Raw genomic sequence first — 22,898 nt, 5'->3', positions numbered from 1 at the left:
AAGAACCCAGTGAAGCTCAACAGAATCGCGCTTGCTTGACCTCCCCTCTCTCCCAGCTCTTGTTTATTTGACTCATTTGCTCTCTGACAAGTATAAAGAGCCGGCCCCCTCGTTAGGCTAACGAAGGCCGCAACAACTGTTGGATTTGGGTGGCACGCTCAGCTGGCTCTGAGTCCATGAGAGGGGGAGGGAGAGCTGCAAACACTGGGAAGAGGGAGAGATAGAGAGAGAGGGAGAGAGAGAGAGAGAGAGAGAGAGAACAGAAGTTGAGCAGCATCTCTGTGAGGTTCCCAGAACATTGCTCAGTGACCCGGGCTGCCTCAGGAAAGTGGATGTTCTGTGCGACGTGCCACTCAGACCCTCATGTGGTTCAGTCAAGAGCTCGTCAGCTGATTGGTCTCCACGCTGGCCATGTGACCGGTAGACACCTCTGTGACCATGTTGGTGGTCCAGGAAAGTGGTTTTGCGTGTGTGTGTGTGACGTGTGGTGTTGAGAGGCAGAAAGAAGAATAACAATGTGTGTCTGTATGGCACTAGCCACAGTGGTCATTATAATTATATATATTTTTACTTCTGTTGAATTATTTGTGTCCTGAGAAGACCTCCTGCAATTCAATCTGCATAATGTGTGTTCATGGTATTTGATTCGACTGCATGCATTGCTTTAGTATGGGTTTTCTTGACGGGAAACGTTGGGTGTGGGTGTGTGCTCCTGTGTTTTGCACTTCAAAGGCGCAGACCCACCTGATTAAGGTTCTGTCTCATGACGCAGCAATGCTGACCGCCTCAGGACTTTGACTCGCTGCCAAGTCCACCGCGAGGCTCACCCAGGCTCCTACACACCCCTTCATTATGGCCGCTGTGGGCCACACATTCTTGCTGAAATACACACGCTCCTCAAAACTGCAGTATGTGCGTACAGTACATAAAACAGCACTGCTGCAGCTGTAGTCCAAGTTTCACTGGCAAGGTTGCCATTTATCCATCACGCACGCACACAGACACACACACACACACACACACACCCGATAGGCCTCATTCAGCTTGCTATCGGGAGTGGAAAGAGTTTGGGTGGGCAAGTTTGAATAATAACTACCGGTAGTTACTTTAATGAAGTTGCTTGATGGTATTACTATGGTATTAAATATTATTACATGATTTACTGTTATCAAATAAGGCAAACCATACTGCAGTTGTAATTAGTATCACATACATATTTTCCTAAAGAATTAGCGCCAAGTCATTGTTATGCTGTAAGTAGGGCATTAACCAAAATACAGAGGTGTTCCCGGATTGAAATGTATAACAACATATAGGTGCTCCAGGTCTAAATGGGTTAAACAAGTCGATGCCCAGTCGAACAGGAGAAGTAAACAAGTCACTTTTTTATTTTATTATTTTATTATTTGTATTATTATTTATAATAATAATAATATGATTATTATTCTTGCTCCTTGTGTGTGTGCGTGTGTAGTGTACAGAATGCAAACTGTATGTAGGATTGGTTATTTGTACAAGGACAGAAGTTCCTCAGAGCATCCTGGCAGAGAGCTTGACCATATGTTATGGACAGAGCTTTTATCAGGACCTACAACCACTCCGAAAGGTCACTCTTCCATCTCTGCTGGACGTTTATGAGAGTAGGAGCTTGGGCAGGGCTGAAGTATTACGAAGGACAAACTTCACCTGAGCAACAAACTGTTTGTGGTGATGCGAAACGGTAAACACCCGAGAGATGCCTAACAACCAAGGGCTCTAGGCCATTGGTTCTCAAAGTGGGGTCCATGGGGGGGCACCAGGGGGTCCCCAGCTAAATTAGTTATAATCAATTACTAAATTAGCGTCACAATCATTTTAACCACTTTAGCATATGTTATACTTTGGATATTAAAAAATAGCAGAAATACAAGCTCATAGCCCTGCGCCGAGCTATGAGCTTGTAGCTCCGCTATTTTAGAAAAATCTTTGAAATGTGTGCAAATCTTTGAATATATATATGTGTGCGTGTATATATATATATATATATATACACACACACACACACACACACACACACACACACACACACACACACACACACACACATATATTAGTTAAAGCGAACATGTTTAACTCAAATCTTTGCTTCTGGGGGTCACTGTCACAAAATATGAGATGGGGGGGGGGGGTCCGCAGCCAAATATGTATCATTTTGGGGGTCCTTCACATGAAGTTCTTTCCCGGCCGCTGTTGGAGCACTACATGCGGCCATAAAACAAAAACAAAAAAGGACAACATAAGACAACAAAGTGTTAGTATGACACTGTCGCTTGCTATGCTTGATCACTTGTTCTTGTTTGATAAATGCTGCTCATGCTATGTATATATACGCGACACTTGCACATTTGATTGAATCCTGTTGCTTTGCACATGGTCACTTTGCACATTTGGGTGAACATTGCTGTTTTTGATCAAATTGACTGCACATGGAAACGATGCTAATTATGATAAGTTACTGTACGTAAGTATTAGTATTAGTGTATAGTCCTCACTTCACTGTATATTTGTATATATCTAATTTTCATCATTCTATTCTATTTTTTATTGTCTTGCTTTGATATATTAGTATATAGTCCCAACAATATTTCAGATTAGTTTTTCAATGTGATCATAGCAGTTCTCAGATTTAAAACATGAATTAACAAGCGCTTTCAACTGTGAGCCTGCACTGCCTTTGATGTGCCTACGTGCGCTGACTGTGCTCTGTGCCAGTGAGTGACAGCTGAACTGCACCGTGTCGGAAGACGTGCAAACTTAATCCTGTTGGATAAATGCATCCAAAATTATTTATGTATCATTATTCAATGTTGCTCGTCGCCATGGAATCTATATTATTGTAACGAACCGTGCAGCGGCCCGAGCTGGGATCACCAGTCCGGGCAACAACAACTCCGGTGGAGCGAGTTACATTCGCATATGGGGACGCTACACTCTCCCAACGGTTTGAATCTAAGCGCGCCCTCGCGCTTCACTGCCCATACCAAGTCCTTCACGCGAGTGACGCGCCGCGCCTGACACCAGTGTAGCGAACACTGTAGCGCCCGGAGCTGGGATCGAACCCACGACCAGCAGCTCACCAGTCCGGCCACCACCCCCTCTAGCTCACTCAGTGAAGCGTGTTACGGTCGCAGATGGGGACGGTACAATGTTAATATCAAAACAAGAGCGTAGGTTACGTTAATGGAGAAATGATCGCTTTAAGACTATTCTATAGGCTCCGGGCAAGTTTCATTCACCAAACATACCAAACATTTTAAGGTATAAGCCTGTATTCTTTCTGCTGCCCTTGACTGTATTGTAGTCAGGCCTGAATCATTCTGCACTTAACGTTACAGAGATGTTGAATACAAGTTTCTCATGGTTGGACAGCAGTCTGTGTGCCCCCCCCCCCCCGCGTGTCAATGTGATGACGTCATCAAACAACACGTCGACTCGACTTCGACTTTAATGACCGACAAGTCGACTAGCAAAGTCGTGAAGTCGGTCTGAAATCTGAAGTCGTTAATGCCCTATTATGCAGTCTTGAAGTCCATGTAGGTCAAGTGTTCTCTTTACACTTGAATTGATCGTTATGCCTCTTTGACACGAGTCGGTCAAGTGCATTTGAGGATCAGTAACAAATGATGCAACTTATTACTTTCCACACACACAGCAGTTAATCGAACTAGTCAATTTAATCGATTATAAAAATCAACCAATAATTTATTAATATGATAATATAAACAATCCCTATTTCATTTTAGGAAAAAGCCAAAACATTTTGTTTTGGCTTTTTGTGAAATTGTGAAATCTACTACAAGCTCACAACGTGTTGTGTTAGCTTGTCTTTTCATAGAATGTTTGCATGACACCGTTGTACGAAAAGTATGAAATAACACTTAAGTGGTTAATCGATTTGTAAAAAATTCTTAGCTCCTTGATTATTTGATTAATATAATCAATAGAATAATCGCTAAGGAAATAATTGATAGTTTGATAGCCCTTTAAATTACTTAATAACACTAAGGATGTTCTTATTGTGAGACATCGGCTGGGATTTTGGATATTGTGATATGGCGTATGTGTTTCCTGGTTTGAAACACTTAAGCCCTGTTTTATACTGTCAAAAATAGCAAAAAATAGCAAATTTACAAGCTGATGTGTTTTGAGCTTGTAGATCGACTATTTGTTAATATTTTCAACAATACCGTGACAGCCCCAGTAATGTAACTCACTGCTTTGAGTGAAGAGAGCTAGTGTGTCATCTATCACTTTTTTGGAAGTCACCCGCCCAGCAGTAGATGCTTGGGTGCTTAGAAAGGCCACCGGACTGTAGCAGCAGCACTGAACCTTGGAAGTGGCAGACAGGAGTTGGAAGCAAAGCCCCAGAGGCAGGGGCCAGCAGCAGAGGGTGTCTCCCCAGGAAGCCAGGGCTCTGGCTGGGCGTCTGGCCGTCAGCACGGGGCCCCCTGCTCTGGGTAATGGGAAGCAGCCTTCCTGCTAAATGTGGTGGAGAGAAGTAAATTGCTGGGGTGCAGCTGTCGGCTGGCTGGCTGGCTGGCGTAGCGGGGGGCCAGGCGGCTGAGGGAGGTGGCACCTCCGTCACTTGTCTCCGCTCCCGGCAAGCCCGCTGCGTGCTTACTTTGCTGTGCAGAGTCCTCCTGCTCGCCACAACTGTGGCGCTCGACTGTGCTCTCCATCTTTGTCTGTCTGTCTATCTGTCTGCCTGTCGCTTTCTTTTTCCACTTTCTTTGTTTCCGTCACTTCCTCGCTCCCCTTCATCTCCATCGCTCCACTTGTTCTCTCCTGTTCTGCTCCCACATTCTTCCTCTTCCTCTTGTCTGACCCCCCTGCGCAACACACACACACACACACACACACACTTTCTTTTCTGCCTCTGCCAGCACCCCACCACCTCACCCCCTCCTCTGTTTCCAGTGCACAGCCCCCCCCCCTTCAGGATAATGACCCCGCTGACAACACAGACCCGCAGCGGAAGCTGCTTTCGACCGGCGAAGAGCTCCCAGTCTCTGACATCAATCACATCAGAGAGAGAGAGCGAGAAAGAGAGGGAGAGAGAGAGAGAGAAACTATAGGGAGTGGTGGAGAGTGTAGGTTAGGGGTGCCCAAACTTTTCCATGCCAAGGACCCCCAAATAGCCTCTGGCTGCACCACCCGTAATGCGAAATGGCTTAAAAAGAACAAATAAAATTGTCCATCTGCAAGCCCCCCCCCTCCACGGCGCCCCCTGGTGGTGGCCCTAGGGGCCACGAACCCCACATTGAAAACCTGTGGCATAGACCAATCCAAGCTGGGATACTCAGCTGTGTGCAAACTGAGAGTGGACTGTATGCTCAGATCTGTGTCTCACATCCTGCACATCAGTCCGCCCTGCGGGGAGGGAACACACTGAGCCTTGACGCCGACGCCCAGAGGCCTCCGCGATTCATCGTGGATCACAGGAAGTGAGATCAAAGTACTGGGGAGCTGTCTCAGTAATAATTAAGTGCAAGAAAATTACCTGTCCTCGTAAAACAAAACTAAAAAAAGCAGTCCCTTCCCTCTCGTTGCCCTGTCCTGTGTGGGTGTCAGATTGTACATCGGCCATTGAGATTTAATTGGCACTAATTTGCACTAAATAAAGTGTGTTTATTTGTTTGCTATGCAGTAACCCAGTTAACCAACTAATCCATGGACTGCTTGTTTGTCCAGGGAGGGGGGGGGGGCAAATCTCAGCCCCAGTGAGGCAGGGGGGAAACTTCCCACAGCGTTTCTATGGTAATCAGCAGGTGTCACTCGCCGCGGAGAAGAAGTGAGGGCTTTCTTACGAGCGTGAGAAAGAGGGGCAGCCTCCATCACCCACCCCCCACTTTCCCCTCCTTTTTTTCCCCCTGTAGCGGTAGCAGCAGCAGCCTCAGTGACAGAGAGAGAGAGAGGGATGAGAGAGAGACACAGAGAGGGCTGCAATGAGGACCGGGGGTGGCCCTTCTTCACGACCTGTTGATGCCACTGCCAAAGCCCTGCCAGTAGAGTCCCCATCCAGCTGCATGAGAGAGAGGGGGAGAGAGGCAGGGGGGACAAAAGAGGAGGGGGGGAGGGGGGACAGCAGGAAGAGGGGGAAAAAAAAGAGGGAGGCGAAGAAGAAAAGAAAGAATGAAGGAGCCCAAACTCCTGGGCGGTTTAGGCTGGCATGTGAGCCAGGGCTGTTGTGTGCCTGCCTCGGGACAGCCTTATATGGCAGCGAGGAAGCCATGGGCAGCCTTCAGGTTTCATTTCATAGCGACCGTCGCGGAAAGTGTCGCACCACAAAAAACATGCGTCTTCAATCGGCACAGGGGTGCGTTGCCCCGTTTTATCGTACGACTTGCTATGTGAACTGTGAATCAGACTCAATCGGGGGGCGGCGGGGGGGGGGGGGCTGTTGTGCGTTAACACTTTCTGTCGTACGACTAGGTTTGAATCGGCCTCAAATCGTGGGTGGGGTGGCTGCATTGGGGTTCGCTGGTGACCCCTCCACTGTGGAGCCCCCTCTTGTCCTCTGGAGCGGGGCGGCCCGTCCGTGGCTCATTGAGATGCAGGGCACAGGGTGGCAGGCTGCAGCTGCAGCCTACAGGCAAGGGCCCGGCAGAAAGGGGGGGGGGTGCCGAGGGGATGGAGGGGGCAGACCAGGGAAAAACCAACAAAAGACACGGCCCCTCCCCCCTCCCTCCCCTCGCTTTGGAGTTCTAATTCCCTAATCCTCAACCCCCTCCTCCCCAACCCCCTCATCCGATTCTCACCACACACACACACACACACACACACACCCGGTTCACACAGTTACCACTGGCTCCCTTCCTCTCACCCCCTATGTCCCCCCTCCCCAGAGTCATGAATGACCAGGGACAAAACCCAATACCCCCCCCCCCCCACCAGGAAGTCCAACCTCTGGGTGTGGGCACTATCTAACCCTCTGTGTGTGTGTGTGTGTGTGTGTGTGTGTGTGCGTGCGCTTGTGGTCATGTACTTTTGTATTTCAACATATTTCAGCATGCACTATATGTGATGCCAGATCCCAGAGGTGGGCCTCTCTTTCTCTCTCTTTTCTTTTTTGGGGTGGGGTGGGCGTGGGGGGGCCGGGGGCGGAGGGGGGGGGGGGGGGGGGATGCAGTGACTTCTGCATGATGCGCCAGCGAGCCCCAGCAGCTGGGACCTCCGCATTCCTGCCGTTGTCATGTAGAGACGGATGTAGCGCGAAGCTCCTCAGACACAGCCACTAACCTCTGTCACTCCAACTCTGCCTCCTCTGTCCCCGTCATCCCCCCCCTTACGTCCCCCCGCCTCCCCGTTCTTTATCGACCTCTCAACAAGGCTGCCTGGCCTGACCAGACCGCAACGCTTGCAAATGGCCTCTGAGTCAAAAGGAGGTGTTAATGTAAGCACATTAACCCTGGCGTCCTTATTTTGGACAAAAACGAGAATTTTTTTTTTTTTACCATTTTCTTTTTTCTTTCACAAATGTTCAAAAATCGCAGATCTACCAACTCACAATCTTTTGCTTTTTTTTAATTTTTATTATTTGTTGTACAATGAAGTCTATAGGGCTAATGGTTAATGCTGTAGAAATGGACCCCGAAGGATTAAATTAATTCTCAGGATTTCATTGTGTTTGGGGTAAATCTTAAATCCTTTGTGGACCAAGGATTTATTGCAGGCTCTGGAATCATAAGTTGTTTAGGTACAAAGAGAGTCTTTTAAAGTTTCACCACAGGATATTTATTGTTTTTTTTTTATGAGCAAAATCATTACAGCATCTGGATTGTAATGGATTGTATTGGCCCGTCATCAACAGAGATATGAACCAATACTGGAAATGGAACGAGTGGGAATGGTTTCCCCTCGTCTCCTCTTGCAAAACCCTACCTGGGCTACCTTGTGAGATCACAACCCATGATGTGTAGATCTAATGTAGTACAGTGTGTAATCCATCGATCAGTTCAAGCTCCACACACAGACACATACAATCCAATGTGTACAGCTGTTGTTAAACCAGTTTTCTCTTCCCCTAAGTTTGTGTGTGTGTGTGTGTGTGTGTGTGTGTGTGTGTGGGGTGTGTGTTTGAGGGCGTGGTGGTGCTGTCCACATGCAGGGTCGTCGTACAGCAGTTGGCAAATAAAGATGAATTCTGTTGTGTTTGGCAGCGGCTCTCCGTTCATTATTTTCCACTTTGCCCAGCGCGCATCCCAGACCTCAGCAGCTGTTTGTCATGTAAAGACACTCTATCAGACACTGACAGCTCCTCGCATGGGTCCTCCCAACACTACACACACACACACACACACACACACACACACACACACACACACAGACCCATGCACGCGCACACACACACTCGCACGTTCGCATGGATCGTACACACTTCACTTGTGCGCATATGTAGTGAACATATGTAGTGATCTGTCTCGCTGCTGCTGCATTCGTCACAACTTTTCTCTCACTGTGTGTTCATCCTCTCATCCTCTCCTTCAATCATTTGTCCGTCTCACCCTCATTCTCTCATTTTCTCATCCACTTAACCTCATCTTATTCTCTCACCCCTCTTATTCTCACATCATTGTCTCAACTCGTCGTCTCATCTCGTCCTCTCATTCTCTCACACTCATCCTCTCATTCGCTCATCTAATTCTCTCATCCAGTGGCAGTTCATCCGCCTCCAGTTCACTCATAGTTTATTCCCTCCACTGTCCCTTTAAACTCCAGTGTCAACGTAAACAGAGTCATTCAAATTAGGGTTGGGGTTCAAAGTACAAACGGATTTGATTGAATCTAAAGGCAAAATCTGCTTATTTCAATCCGATCCTTTTGAATCAATTTATTGAAAACTTTGGATAAATTGTTAGTGGACATTAAGTGAATAAACCTATTTATCAGCATCTAGTGCACATGGTGAATCGTTCAGCCTTCTAAAACGACGAATTCAAACGTGTGGAGCAGACTTAAGGTATGGGGTGAAAATATTTGATAAGTGATTCTTTGACTCCAAAATGATCGAGTCAGAATAATTTGCCCACTCTGCACCGAATCCAAAGTGGAACCGGATATATCGACTAATCGACCCTTAACTCAAACAACCTTGATTGTTGGAAACAACACCTTGTGTATCGTGTTTATTGTTCCCTGTGTGTTTTGGGGATATGTCTTGTTGTGAACACACAGACTGCAGACAGTTTGGGTGCTTTTATCTTATCTAGGTTGTGGTCAGGCTGTTTATCAGGCAGCTTCCTGTTTTGGAGAACACATTCGTATCAAAAGGGGGTTAGTTTACTGGAACACTTCGGTGATGAATTGACTTAAAAGCCAAGGGCTCTCCTGTGTCGTTGCTGTGAGGTCCATTGTTCATTGTCAGCACTTTGCATTGTCTCTCGCTGTACGCGGGAATCTCTGTAAAGTGTCAAAATGTAATTCATTGCAAATGGTATGCTAATATACATCACTATGACCGTAATAAGCTTGAAAATCAGTTATAACTTATAGCGACAGAGTATAACTTAGGGTTTAATAGTCAGTTCTACTCTCGAGCCATGTGAGTGAGTAAGACAGGGGGACAGCGTGGAAAGTGAATTGAGAAGAAAAAAGAAAGGGAAATGGATGTAAATAGGAAACCGACTCGGGTCACTTGTGTTGCTTGTGCACTGCACAGACTGGTGTAGACACAGACAGACGGATGTGGCCATTTCCACTTTTGTCACATGACCAGGTTTGTGGTCTCAGATGAGGAAGTTGGGATGCCCTCTGTCTGGAGAGACTTTACACTTGCAGGGTGGGGATGTGTTCCGCATATAGTCCACCTGCTACAAACAATGGCAATGACTGCGCTAAAATGTTGTGAAGTTTAGTTGTTTTTTAAATGCATTGCTTGCTGTCAGCTTGTGTAAAAAAGAAACATACAGGGTCCCATGCAGCCGGTATAGATAAACTGTAAGCGTGTCCCATACAGCCGGTATAGATAAATTGCTCACACAAACAATTTTGCTTTTCTAAGTGCTCCGGTGGGGCTTGTGCTTTTTCAAACACGAGCAATGACAAAGTCACAGTAGTATGTTCTAGTGATCCCAGGAGGGGTTTAGAGGTGGACCCTAGGTGTTACATTTCATCATGATGAGCGTGTTTGCCTCACTGGCCATTCCTCTCATGTGGTCTTCTCCCCTGTCTCAACAATAAACTGCCTCTAATGCCCCTCATCAAGGAATTGCATGAGTCACCATTGCTTTAATAGTTAATCACAGAGAACTGTGTGTGTGTGTGTGTGTGTGTGTGTGTGTGTGTGTGTGTGTGTGTGTGTGTGTGTGTGTTTGGTCATTTCACTGACAGCCATGTGACTGAGGACACCCCTGCATGGAAGAATGTCTCACTGGTGCCGTGCGCCGTTGCGTCATTGGAACTGGGGCAGATCTCAGCCCGTGCCAGTTCTGGTGGGCACTGTGCGTCAGTGGGGCTGGAAGCAAACCTCTGAGCGTTTCTAAAGGGGCTGTTGTTGTCATCTACTAAATATACACCCCAATGCAATTTATGCATACTCTACACGTCACTATGTGCTCACACACACACACACACATACATACACATACACACACACACTCATACAGAGAAACACCTGTCTCTGCCCGTCATTGTCTGAATATTCCGCTGTCATTTATTCAGTCAGTTTGTTTGAGGGGCTCAAGTCTTCAGTGTGAGCACAGATAGTGATCACCAGTGGAGTTTGAGGCACAAACAAATGTGTTCCGATATATATATATATGTATATATATATAATGCTATATATTTTCTAAATTAAGTTCTAGAGTTCTCTAATGAGGCTACTACCTGTAGGTTAAGCCTTCCTCTCGATGTGTATGCGTTCGGATGACAAACTGTAATAACCAAGCAAGGTACTGGGGCTCATGATGCTGCATTGTGCGCATACCGTCCCCAGCGTGGACTGGCATGAACTGTAGCTGGAGGATATGGGTCAGCCAAAACTTGACCACAGAATGAGGCACCAGCTGAGGCTGTGCGGAGTCGAACAAGTCTTGGTACGGAGAGCTCCGTCACTGAGGCTGCATTTGAGATTTCGGCTGTGTTTTGAGAGATCCAGTCAAAGTTTTTTATGTTGTCTTTGGGTGGAACAGGTTGCTGGTTCCAGTCCCAGTTGAAACGACGCGTCTTGCAGTTCTGAGTTGGCCACCACCGGTGTGCCGGAGTAAACAATTTATTTTCCTCCTGAATGAATGAATGATTGTGATAAATCACACTCAGCAGCAGGACTGTCTAGAGATTCTCTTCGATGACTGATGTGAATGTTGATTGTCGAGCCTCCGAAGTGTAAAACAGACAAACGACTCGTGGTTGAAATTTCATCACAACTCAAACGAACATGAGGGAAATCCACCATACCACCAACCCACCCCCCCAACCCCCAGTCAGTGTGTGTTTCAATTAGAGCAGCAAACATTCGTGCGTTTGTAGGTAAGAGATGAAAGTGGCATTCCGAAGGCTGACGAAGTCGAGCTAATTTCTAAATGAGCTACATTTGGTGTGAAAACACTTACTCTGCAGAACGGGCGATGAAAAATCCCCTTCCCTGCCATGATGAAAAATGGCAGCAGACGTAACAACATATTGGACATCTGCTGCGGATTGAAGTCTAAAGCACGCTGTGCTCTGGGGCAGATGTTTTCTCTAGTGTTGTGATTCGTGTTACGCCACCTTGCCAGTTGCCGTAAATCAGGTGGTTTTTACACTCTGTGTTTGTTTTGGGTTTAATGGCTCAGCGTGGAGCAGTGGTTTTCAAACCTTTTGTGCCCAGCACACCACAAGGCAAGTCAATATCTCAAGGCACACCTGTATTCATATCCATGCAAAGTAGCCTCGATAATGTGTTATTATTACAATTATCACTCTGTAAAAAAGTTTGATCACTTAATACTTTAATTATAATAAATAATATATTTGAATAAAATAATTGATCATTTCTTTTTTTGAAAATTGTAGATCTACAAGATCAACACGTCCAAGTGACTAATCAATTTAGTCAATTATAAAAATGTATTTGAATCTTTTCACGTGGATTCCTTTATATATAAAATAAATATAAAAAACACGCTTCTCGATTATTACATTAATTGAAAAAGTAAGAATTAAGAATATTCTTGATTATTACATTAATTGAAAAAGTAAGAATTAAGAATAATCATTAAGAAAATTATAGTTGCAGCCCTACATGAGTTCACATCTTAAAAACATGATATAGCCTATATCTAAATAATGCACTTCTCGATTATTCAATTAATCGAACAATTAATCGATAGAATAATGGTTAAGAAAATCATCGATAGTTGCAGCCCTACAGGGGTTCATATCTTTAAAAAATCTAGAGAATCTTTCACAACCTTTTATGTGGATGAAGTGTGAGGTCTGAAAACAAGGCAGGTGATCAAGTGTGAGGTCTGAAAGGAAGGCAGGTGATGAAGTGTTTGTAGGTCTGAAAGTAAGGCAGCTCATCCTGCTGCTGATCTGCACAGTTGGCAATTATTTAATTGAGAAACGTGATACTACATCAATGTTGTAAAACATAAGTTCTCGCCTTGGCCGAGTAGAGGAGACATGATTGGATGCTATTAAAAGCATTCTGCTCTGTCTGTACTGTCTCAGCTCTTGGATCAGATTCACAAGACAGGAGCCTGTGGTTTGTGCGTGTGACTGTGTTTGTATCTGCGTGTTTGTGTCTGCTTGTGTGTATGTGTGTGTGTGTGTGTGTTTGTTTGAAGGAAGGGAACAGGATCTCATATTGACTGATCTCCTACCCTTCCACTTCTCTCTCTCACACACACACACACACACACACACACACACACACACACACACACACACACACACACACACACACACACACACACACACACACACACACACACACACACAGAGAGAGAGCACGCTTGTGTCAGAGGAAATGGGGCAATTAAGGACAGCTTGCTCCAGCACTGCATGGGGTTAATATGCGGTTCCGTAATTAAAAATAAATTACACTTTTCCTGTATAAATATTCAGATCTCTCTCCAGTGTGTGCGGCTGCCTTGTTATGGTGCGTAAGTTCTTTCTTTTCTTTTCTTTTTTTTCCTTCTGCGAAACATCTGGCGCAACATTTCCTGAACCGTCACTAGAATAAATTGAGTTTTGTCCGCCTATGGGAGAGTCATTTGTGTTTCTTGTGAGTGAATGGAGGTGCATGGCTGAAGGTTATGGCTTTAGTCTCAACAATGTGACTTATTCTGAGACGAGCCATCCCAAACATTTTATATCCAGGCATCTGCTTAAAATTGAACAAAATCGTCATAATAAAGTGAATAATAGAGAATAGTGAGTGAATGGAACTGTAAAGTAGAGTGACCAGTGACCACTGACCAGACGTCCCGGTTTGGCCAGGATTGTCCCGTTTCCAAGCTGCGTGTCCCGAAATCTCCGAAACACTAATATGTCCCGGTTTTCAACATTCACTACAAAATTTTCCCTTTTTTTTCTCCAGAATTACAATAATAATAGTTGTTTTCAGTGGCTGCATTATAGACGTTTATCATGTTCTTTTCATGTAAACATGCTCACCTAACCCAATCAGAAAACATGATCAAATGCATACAACGTGTCTGAATTCAATGCTGAGGCTGATGTTTGTCAATCAGTCGTTGTTTGTATGCAACACCGCTATGGTCCGTACACATGTGCACGTGCATGAACGTGCAATTTGATTTAAGGGTCCCAGTTTGAGGGGCTGAATATATGGTCACCCTACTCTAAAGGGAAACTTTGCTGATTAAATCCCATTGTTCTGATGTGAGGAGAATATATATACACAAACATAAATATACTGCGTGTGACGTGATTTAAAAGTGTAAGGGGTATGACACCGGCAAACACAACTAAAACAGTATTTAGAGAAGTGGTCACACAACACATTTATGTGCAATCGTTACTGTAAAAAAAACTATGCCAGTGAAAAATTACATACATTTATTTTATTAAATTCAATAAGTGCCCCAGTATTACTTAAACTTCAACCACCAGGTATGTCTTTTAAAAAAAAATATATATATTTTTTTATATCAACAAACCAATTAACCACTTCTAAGTGTTATTTTTAATTCGTTTCAAAGTTCGTTTCAAAACAGTGTCATGCAAAAATATTGAAACGGCAGATGTTTTCTACTTTAAAAAAAAAATCTTTTGAAACCTTTTCCCTATGGTGACATGCCCAAAACATGGACAGATTATCTATTGTTATAAAATTATGACAATTGATTAACTGTTGCACCCCTACAAAAGAGGACAGACGGGGGAGGATGAAGGTCCTGACTCCAGCTAAAACCACCGCTTGTCCCGCGGTTGACCTACACTAATGGAAAGAGGACGACAAGGTGGTCATTTTAGCGAGCGCTGGTGAACAGCATAGCAATTAGATGGCAGGAAATGTGTCGCACCTCTGGGAATTAGGAGAGAACCTTGAGAAAGGAGAACCCCGTGCATCATTAATCATCAAGACACAATGTAAAAGCAGTTGTCACGCGCTGCTCAGCATTTTGAGAATTAAACCATGTGTGAAAAAGAGCCTACAGTATGTATGAACTAGATAGGTTTTTTTTCAAACGCTCCGCATGTAGACACAGCTCGTCTTGAAGTGGTTTTACTCTGTGGTCAATGACACTCCCCCTATCTTTCTCCCCTGCCAGGAGAATACATCAAGACCTGGAGGCCACGGTACTTTCTTCTGAAGAGCGATGGCACCTTCATTGGGTACAAGGAGAGACCACAAGACGTGGACCAGCTGGAAACCCCCCTGAACAACTTCTCAGTAGGCCGTGAGTATCTCATCTCGCAAACTCAACTGGACTTTTTATCTAGCTTTGCTTCCTAGCTGCTTTTTAACCACATGAACCCGTGCAGATCTCACAAAGCTCACAAAGCATCGCGCTGTGCCGCGTCGTGAGCTTGAAGAGCAGCTATTTTCAGCCTAGATGTTTTCTGTAGAGCGAAAACAGGAGGGGGCCTAGTTAGTATAGATCCCCCTTGGGAATCTGGTTAACTAAGTAAAGGTTTGACTACTTATTCAAAAATAGCAGATATTCAAGCTCACAGCTTGTATATCACTTCGAATCGTGCCGCGCTGCGAGCTTGTAGATCTGCTATTTTAGAATTTGAAAAATCGTGAAACTTCAAATCTTTGAATGTATATATTTTTAAAGCGAGCATTTGTAACTCAAATCTTTGCTTCTGGGGGGTCCCTGGAACAAAATATTTTGAGATGGGGGTCCGCGGCCAAATACATATCAATTTGGGGGTCCTTGACATGAAAAGGTTTGAGAACCAATGCTCTAGAGAAGTAGTTTGACAGGTAACACGGCACTGATCCTCTTGAGTATCTTGAAGACCAGACCCATCGAGAGATGTACCCTAGTGTCCTCCTTTTTCTTGGGTGAACATTCAGCAAAAATAGCACAAGCTCACAATGCATCGCACGGCAAAGATATTTTGTGTACGGCGAAAAAAGGAGGGGACCTTGTATAGACCCCCCTTTGGGACTCCGGTCAACTAATTATATAGGGTTTAAGTGGTTAACTCTTATCGCATTTGACTCCTTTTTATGTTTTTTTAGTTGTTGCATGTACCTTTGTTTATGTGTACACAAGGTTAAGTGAACAATCTTTATATATATGTATACAGAATATATATACTATATACTGTATATGACAACAAATTGAGAAAAATGGTTTGCACCCTGTTAAACAGTCCCGTATGATTAGGTATTGCAAGCCGGTGCATACGCTGGACATATGGAAGAGAGACAGAAAAATTATCACTTCGCTGATACTACAAGAAGGGGAATTTCCACGCTGAGGCTTTCAGAAGTATTTTCAATATTGAATAATTCATGGTGCAGTACCAGTCGTTCCCAAACTTTTTAGCTGAAGACCCAAAAGAGAAATTAGACGTTTGCCCGGGACCCGTGCAGTTGAAATTGAACGACATTGTACGGCAAAGTATGAATCGTACTAATCGATTTGGTCGATTATAAAAAAAAATCGTGTTTGAATTTTTCGGCATCGATTCGTTTACATAATGTTTTTCTTTCAAAAACGCGTCGGATAGAATAATCACTAAGAAAATAATCAGCCCTAATCCTGTGTGTGAGAGTCTCTCTGCTTCCGATGGGACCATCAGGCACCTGACATGCAGTTAACGTTGTAGCGATTTGTTTTTGTCTTGACTTAATCGAATTCCGTTCTCCCCTCCCTTTTTTGATCATTCCTATCTTTCTCTACAAAACGGGGGGGGAAAAAAACGATGAAACGCCGCTCTGCCCAGCCCAGCCCAGTGGGCCGGGTCTCTTCCACTACGACATCACACAAAAGTTGCTGCGATAAGCTGTGTGCAGATGACTGAACTGAGCAATTAGACAGCATACTGTTTGTTTAACAAAATGTTTCCTCCCTGACACTTGTGAGTTATCGTGGCTATTAGCCGCCCGATTTCAATTATCCCATTCAAACCGGGAGAGCATCCGTGTATTTTTTTTTAGATTTTAGCGTCGGCTATTCAGAAATAGCAGATATACAAGCTCACGGCGCGTCACTTTGTGCTCGCGCTGCGAGCTGATACATCTGCTATTTTTGATTATTTTATTTAAAAAAATAATAATGTTGAAAGTGTTGAGAGCTGCTGATTTAGAAGGGCATTTTGTAGAATCGGCCTCAGGTCTTAACCCTTTAAGACCTGAGGCCGAGTCTCCTAAATCCCAACAGTTTTCTGAAAAACCTATGTTTCTATATCAGTGGGGCTCAATCTTTTTCATGTCAAGGACCCCCAAAATTATATGTATTTGGCCGCCGACCCCCATCAAAATATTTTGTTCCAGGGACCCCCCAGAAGCAAAGATTTGAGTTCAAATGTTTAGCTTTAAAACGATATATATTCAAAGATTTGCACACATTTTCACGATTTTTCAAAAAATAGCAGATCTACAAGCTCGTAGCGCGGCACTCGGTGCCGCGCTATGAGCTTGTATATCTGCTATTTTTGAATAGCCCAAAGTGTAAAATAATGCTTTTTAGCTCAAATCAAAAAATGACACAGTTCCAGGTCTTAATGGGTTATTTATCCCCGGTGCTGCTCCAGAGCTCCGTCTCCATCATCGGTTGGCTCCCGAGTTTTGTCACCGCCGCGACCCCAGCCATGGAGGACACATGGCGAGGCGCTGCTGCTGCTGCAGCTGGATTACACAGATAAACCCCCCCACCCCCTCGATGGAGCCATGTTGGAGCTCAGTGGTGGTCTACCACCCCCAGTCTCCATCCATCAGGACGGGGCCCGCTTTTTTTTTGTCACGTTTCCTGACGTATCTGCTGACACGTTCCGTTTTGGGAACAGATGTTGGTGCATGAAGGGAGATGCAGATGGAGGACTCTGCTTTTCTTTAACTTGCTTATAACACGTCGTCATGAGTAATCGTAAAAAAAAAAAGAGGGGGAAAAAAAGATGGAAGAAAAAAATGTCTATGAAGCGATTTTAGTTGCTGCAAAAGTGTGAGAATTTAGGAAAATTGCGAGTTAAAAGTAGAGAGTGGCAATGAGATTTTCTTTAAATTGACAATAAATTGAACATTTTCCGGTTGTGAATCCATCATACTTCTGCGTCACATCATAACCTTTGGAAGTTGCAAAATTCTCAATTCCTGAACAGACTGGATGAGAGATATTTAAGCACCACAAATCCTATGAAATTGTTCCTTTACTGTTCAGAGAAAGTTTGTCAAAACTGAACGATTCATGATTCATCAGATCCCGTAATAAAATATATATAAACAAATTGAAAATAAAACTGCAAAAGTAAAGTTTCAAAGGAGAGGCGAGTCAATGATGGGAGTTAACTGCACCTGTTCAGCCCAGAGAGGCCCACGGACGCTCCAACAGTGTCTGTTAGGGTGGCGATAAAGATGAATGGTTTTAACAGTGGTTCTGTCTCGCCTCTGCTCTGCTCTCCTCCCGTCTCTCTATCTTTCTCTCTCTCTCTCTCACTCACCCCCCTCTCTTTCTCTCTCTGTCTCTCCCCCCTCCCTCTCTCCCTCCTCTCGCTCTCGCTCTCTGTCTCTCTCTCTTACACACACACACACACACACTCACTCCCCCCTTATATCCCTCTATCTCTCTCACTCACTCCCCCCTCCCTCTCTCCTTCTTGTCTCTCTCCCTCTCTCCTTCTTGTGTCTCTCTCTCTCTCTCTCTCTCTCTCTCTCTCTCTCTCTCTGTCTCTGTCTCTGTCTCTGTCTCTCTCTCTCTCTCTCTCTCTCTCTCTCTCTCTCTCTCTCCCTCTCTCTCTGTGGTCAGAGTGCCAGCTCATGAAGACAGAACGGCCGAAGCCCAACACATTCATCATCCGCTGCCTACAGTGGACCACTGTCATCGAGCGCACCTTCCACGTGGAGACCCCCGAGGAGAGGCAAGCCCCCCACCTCACCGCACTCAGGCTGTAGACAGAAACGACAAACAGTGCTTACACACAGTGGTGGAAAGTAACTAAGTATATTTACTTAAGTACTGTACTTAAGTACAATTTTGAGGTATTTGTACTTTACTTGAGTATTTCCTATTTCCAATACTTTTACTTCTACTCCACTACATCTCGGAAGCAAATATTGTACTTTTACTCCACTACAATTATTTGAAAACTTTAGTTACTAGTTACTTTTCAGATATAAATTATTACATTATGAAACATACATTTACCAATTCAGCCCTATTTTATACCTAGGCAATTTGAAAATAGCAGATCTACAAGCTCACAACGCGTCGCAACGCGACGCGTTGTGAGCTTGTAGATCTGCTATTTTCAAATATTTAGTACTTTTACTTTTCATACTTTAAGTACATTTTGATGCCAATACTTTTGTACTTTTACTCAAGTACATTTTGAATTCTGGACTATTACTTGTAACAGAGTATTTTTATATTGTAGTATTGGTACTTTTACTTAAGTAAATAATTTGAGTACTTTTTCCACCACTGCACACACACACACACACACACGCACGCATGCACTCATACATACACACAGGCACACTTGCTCTCAGGTCCACTGGCTGTGTTGGCCGGACCTCGGCGGTTGAAATTGCCTTCCTGTTGATAAGATGACAATCACCTGATTGGTCCGCCGGGGTTTGCATGGTGGTAAATGGGGCTGATGTAATCTCCACCTCCGTCCTCCCTCCCTCCAGGGAGGAATGGACCAAAGCCATCCAGACAGTGGCCGACGGCCTGCAGAAGCAAGAGGAGGAGAGGATGGACTCGTCTCCTGACCCCATGGACATGGAGGTGTATCTGACCAAACCCAGGCAGAAAGTGGTACGGAAACCTGCACCTCAGACAAGATATTTAGTTTAAAAAAGGAGGGGGCCTTCTATTGACCACTGTTTCCCAAACCGTGTGAGTTGGGACCCATTTGGGGGTCATGGAACCATTTTCGTGGTTCGCGAGTGAATATCCCTTCATTTTTTGGTTTTCCTAAAATTTGTCATGAATTATTATTATTATTGATATGATCTTCTAAAGATTTCCATACAAAATAGTATTGGCTTGTAGATCTGCTATTTTCACTTGGGTCCTGTATAAATAGCAGATCTACAAGCTTACAACACTTGTAAGCTTCTAGATCAGCTATTTCTGCTATTTTTACGTGCGTACATTTTACGATGTCAATAATTTCTTTGTATATTTAACTTAATTTTTTATATTTGTCATATCTGCCCTGTGCAATGTTTTATTACAAAGCCTAAAAGGCAAACAGATTATATTTTTATTTATTTATAAGTTCTAATGTTCAATGCCAAACACACAATCGTTAATCGCAATTATGTGAGTGACAATTAACACATTCCACGCCAGAGTTTAATATCATAATGTACTCGCCAGTGCCAGCGATTTATTGTTGTTTTTTAGTTTTTTTCACGTCGCCACAGACCTCGCTAAATACCTTTAAAATCGCGCGTTCAACTGTTTGTAGACACACAGGGTAGCTGTGTGAGACGCCCAGAGAAGACCGCTTCGATCGGCGATCGGCCATTTTGAAGCTACAGCGGTTTATGTTAACCCATTGAGACCTGAGGCGATTCTTAAAAATGTTTTCTAAATCCTAACAGTTTTTTGAAAAAAAAAAAAATGGAAAAAAAAATCACGATTTTTCAAAAATAGCAGATCTACAAGCTCGTAGCGCGGCACTCGGTGCCGCGCTATGAGCTTGTATATCTGCTATTTTTGAATAGCCAAATAAATCTAAAGTGACACAGATGCGTTCCAGGTATCAATGGGTTAAACAGCGATCAGCGATGAGAAAAACAACAACCGAGAAAATGGAGATTTAGTTTCCGCGGAGGAGGGCGGATGGGAACGAAAATCTCCGGATACGGATATTTCCGTTTCCGGTGGTGCTACAATGAAATGTGTCGTGGCGAACGAGGCCTACAATGAAATGTGAGCCTGCGCGGAAAAAAAACAACCACTTCGCGTAGATCTACGCGACTGGCACGCTGCGCAATTATTTAGGTTCGCGTAGATCTACGCGATTGGCACGCAATGTGTAAACATCAACCATGGACGGCTTAGCACCAGATACCATGTCCACCAGGTTTCACCACCCTCACACGTGGGCCCACGAGTCATGAAACGAAGGTCTAAAGGCCACCGGATTGAATGTCCCCGAACGCAACCGTTTTCAACATTCTCACCAGCACCGCCGGGTCAGAGGTTAACCGAGACACAGCCGCATATAGGCTGGACCGTTGGAAATTCCGAGTGGAAATTCCGTGGCGGTTTGATACGGCAACTTAAATGCTTCTGTTGTTGTTGTCAGTGGGATTGTGTGTCTTGGCCAGTTAAGAGTTCATTAATGCCTCCGTTTGTAACAAGATGCTTCTCTCTCTCTCTCTGCTGTGCCACAAAATTGCGTGGTAGCTGTGGTACGGTGCCTTAACCACTTTGGCTATTCCAAAATATCCTAGCTTGTAGATCTGCTAATTAATTTTTTTTCTCTTTCAAATTTTCTTTGCCCATTTAGTCATTATGCCAATTTCTCTGCACACATTTCTGTGTTGCCACTGCTATTTTACTCTACTGGCTCACCTGCCAGTGAGGAGCCCCCACCAGGAGGACGTAACGCCGCCGTCCTACTCCTCCTATTAACCCCCTCCACCCCCCCCCCCCACTGACACAGGCACCGCCCAGTCCGAAGGAGTATAGCGCAGCGACAAAGATCGCCCTCCGCACTCGATTTTCTTAGGTCGACCCTCCCCGCCCCGCCCCGGCTTCCATCCGCAGAACACAGGCAAATATAGACACTCAGCCAAGCTGGATGCAATGCACCGTGGTGGATTTGAAACCTTTAGGTGGTGGACAGGTACTTTACCCCTACGCCACCCAAGCGCCTAAATCTGGTATTTGCAGACAATTGTGTATTATTTCAAAACATTTCACCTATAATGGCGTGCCCAAAATAAGGACGCCAGGGTTAACCCATTAAGACCTGGAACGCATCTGTGTCACTTTAGATTTCTTTGGCTATTCAAAAATAGCAGATATACAAGCTCATAGCGCGGCACCGAGTGCCGCGCTATGAGCTTGTAGATCTGCTATTTTTGAAAAATCGTGAAAAATATTTTTTTTGGATTTTGAAAATGTTTAGAAGCGGCCTCAGGTCTTAATGGGTTAAAGTGGTTAAATGCTCTGTTGTTGTCAGTGGGATTGTGTGTTCTTGGCCAGTTAAAGAGTGCGAGTTCATTAATGCCTCCGTTTGTAACCAGATGCTCCTCTCTCTCTCTCTCTCTCTCTCTCTCTGCCGGGTTTTGTAGACTATGCACGACTTTGAATACCTCAAACTCCTGGGAAAAGGCACTTTTGGCAAAGTCATCCTGGTAAAGGAGAAGGCCACAGGAAAATACTATGCCATGAAGATCCTAAAGAAGGAGGTGATCGTGGCGAAGGTAAGTGTGCACTTTCTGAGTCAGAAGTCTACGGAGGAAGTGCACGTGAAGGGGTGAGGGGAAGGGGGGGGCATTGATTGATATCTAAATGGTGGACCATAGTGGAAAGTTGTACAAATAGTCTTTGTGGTCTCTTTCAGGATGAAGTGGCACACACACTCACTGAAAACAGAGTGCTTCAGAATTCCAAACACCCGTTCCTGACGGTAAGTACTGTTAGGACATTGGTTCTCAAAGTGGGGTCTGGGGACCCCCAGGGGTCCTTGGGGGGGTACCAGGGGGTCCCCAGCTAAATTAGTTAATATAGCGTCACAGTCATTTTAACCACTTTAACCATATTTTATACTTTGGCTATTCAAAAATAGCAGATATACAAGCTCATAGCGCGGCACTCGGTGCTGCGCTATGAGCCGCAGCCAAATACATATCATTTTGGGGGTCCTTGACATGAAAAAGTTTGAGAACCACTGCTTTAGCAGGCCCTCCGTATACCTAACCTTCATTAAAAACACTTAAACCCAACTTGGTTGACCGGGGTCACCCATGGCTCTATACTAGTAGTCCCCATCCTGTTTTCACTCTATAATAAATATCACACAACGCATTGGAACGCATTGTGAGCTTGTAGCTCTGCTATTTCCGCCAAATGTCCGCTCCAGAATAGGGACGCTATGGTTCAAGTAGTTAAACTCATGGCAGTGGCTCAAGAGGTGGAGCGGCCGTCTTGGAATCGGAAGGTTCCTGGTTCGATCCTCGGCTCCTTCCTGGCTGTGTGTCAAAGTGCCCTCGAGCAAGACACTGACCGTCTAACTGCTCCCCATTGAGCAGGTTGGTGCTTTGCATG

General features: G+C 44.7%; 1 protein-coding gene across 2 annotated transcripts in view; it reads left to right on the top strand.

Annotated features, from left to right (window-relative positions):
- The window catches only part of akt1 (v-akt murine thymoma viral oncogene homolog 1), a 50,933-nt gene that overhangs the window by 12,605 nt on the left and 15,430 nt on the right, over positions 1-22,898 (top strand). For both annotated transcript variants that reach the window (XM_080414966.1, XM_080414965.1), the window contains exons 3-7: positions 14,760-14,888; positions 18,411-18,522; positions 19,298-19,424; positions 21,923-22,054; positions 22,195-22,260. In XM_080414966.1, coding sequence (XP_080271092.1) covers positions 14,760-14,888; positions 18,411-18,522; positions 19,298-19,424; positions 21,923-22,054; positions 22,195-22,260 — 566 coding nt within the window. The remainder of the gene's footprint in view (positions 1-14,759; positions 14,889-18,410; positions 18,523-19,297; positions 19,425-21,922; positions 22,055-22,194; positions 22,261-22,898) is intronic.

This window comes from Gymnoscopelus braueri, assembly GCF_963280865.1.
Source record: "Gymnoscopelus braueri genome assembly, chromosome: 19".
NCBI lineage: Eukaryota > Metazoa > Chordata > Actinopteri > Myctophiformes > Myctophidae > Gymnoscopelus > Gymnoscopelus braueri.
Note: the sequence above shows the minus strand (reverse complement) of the source record. Positions and strands in the feature narration are given on the sequence as shown.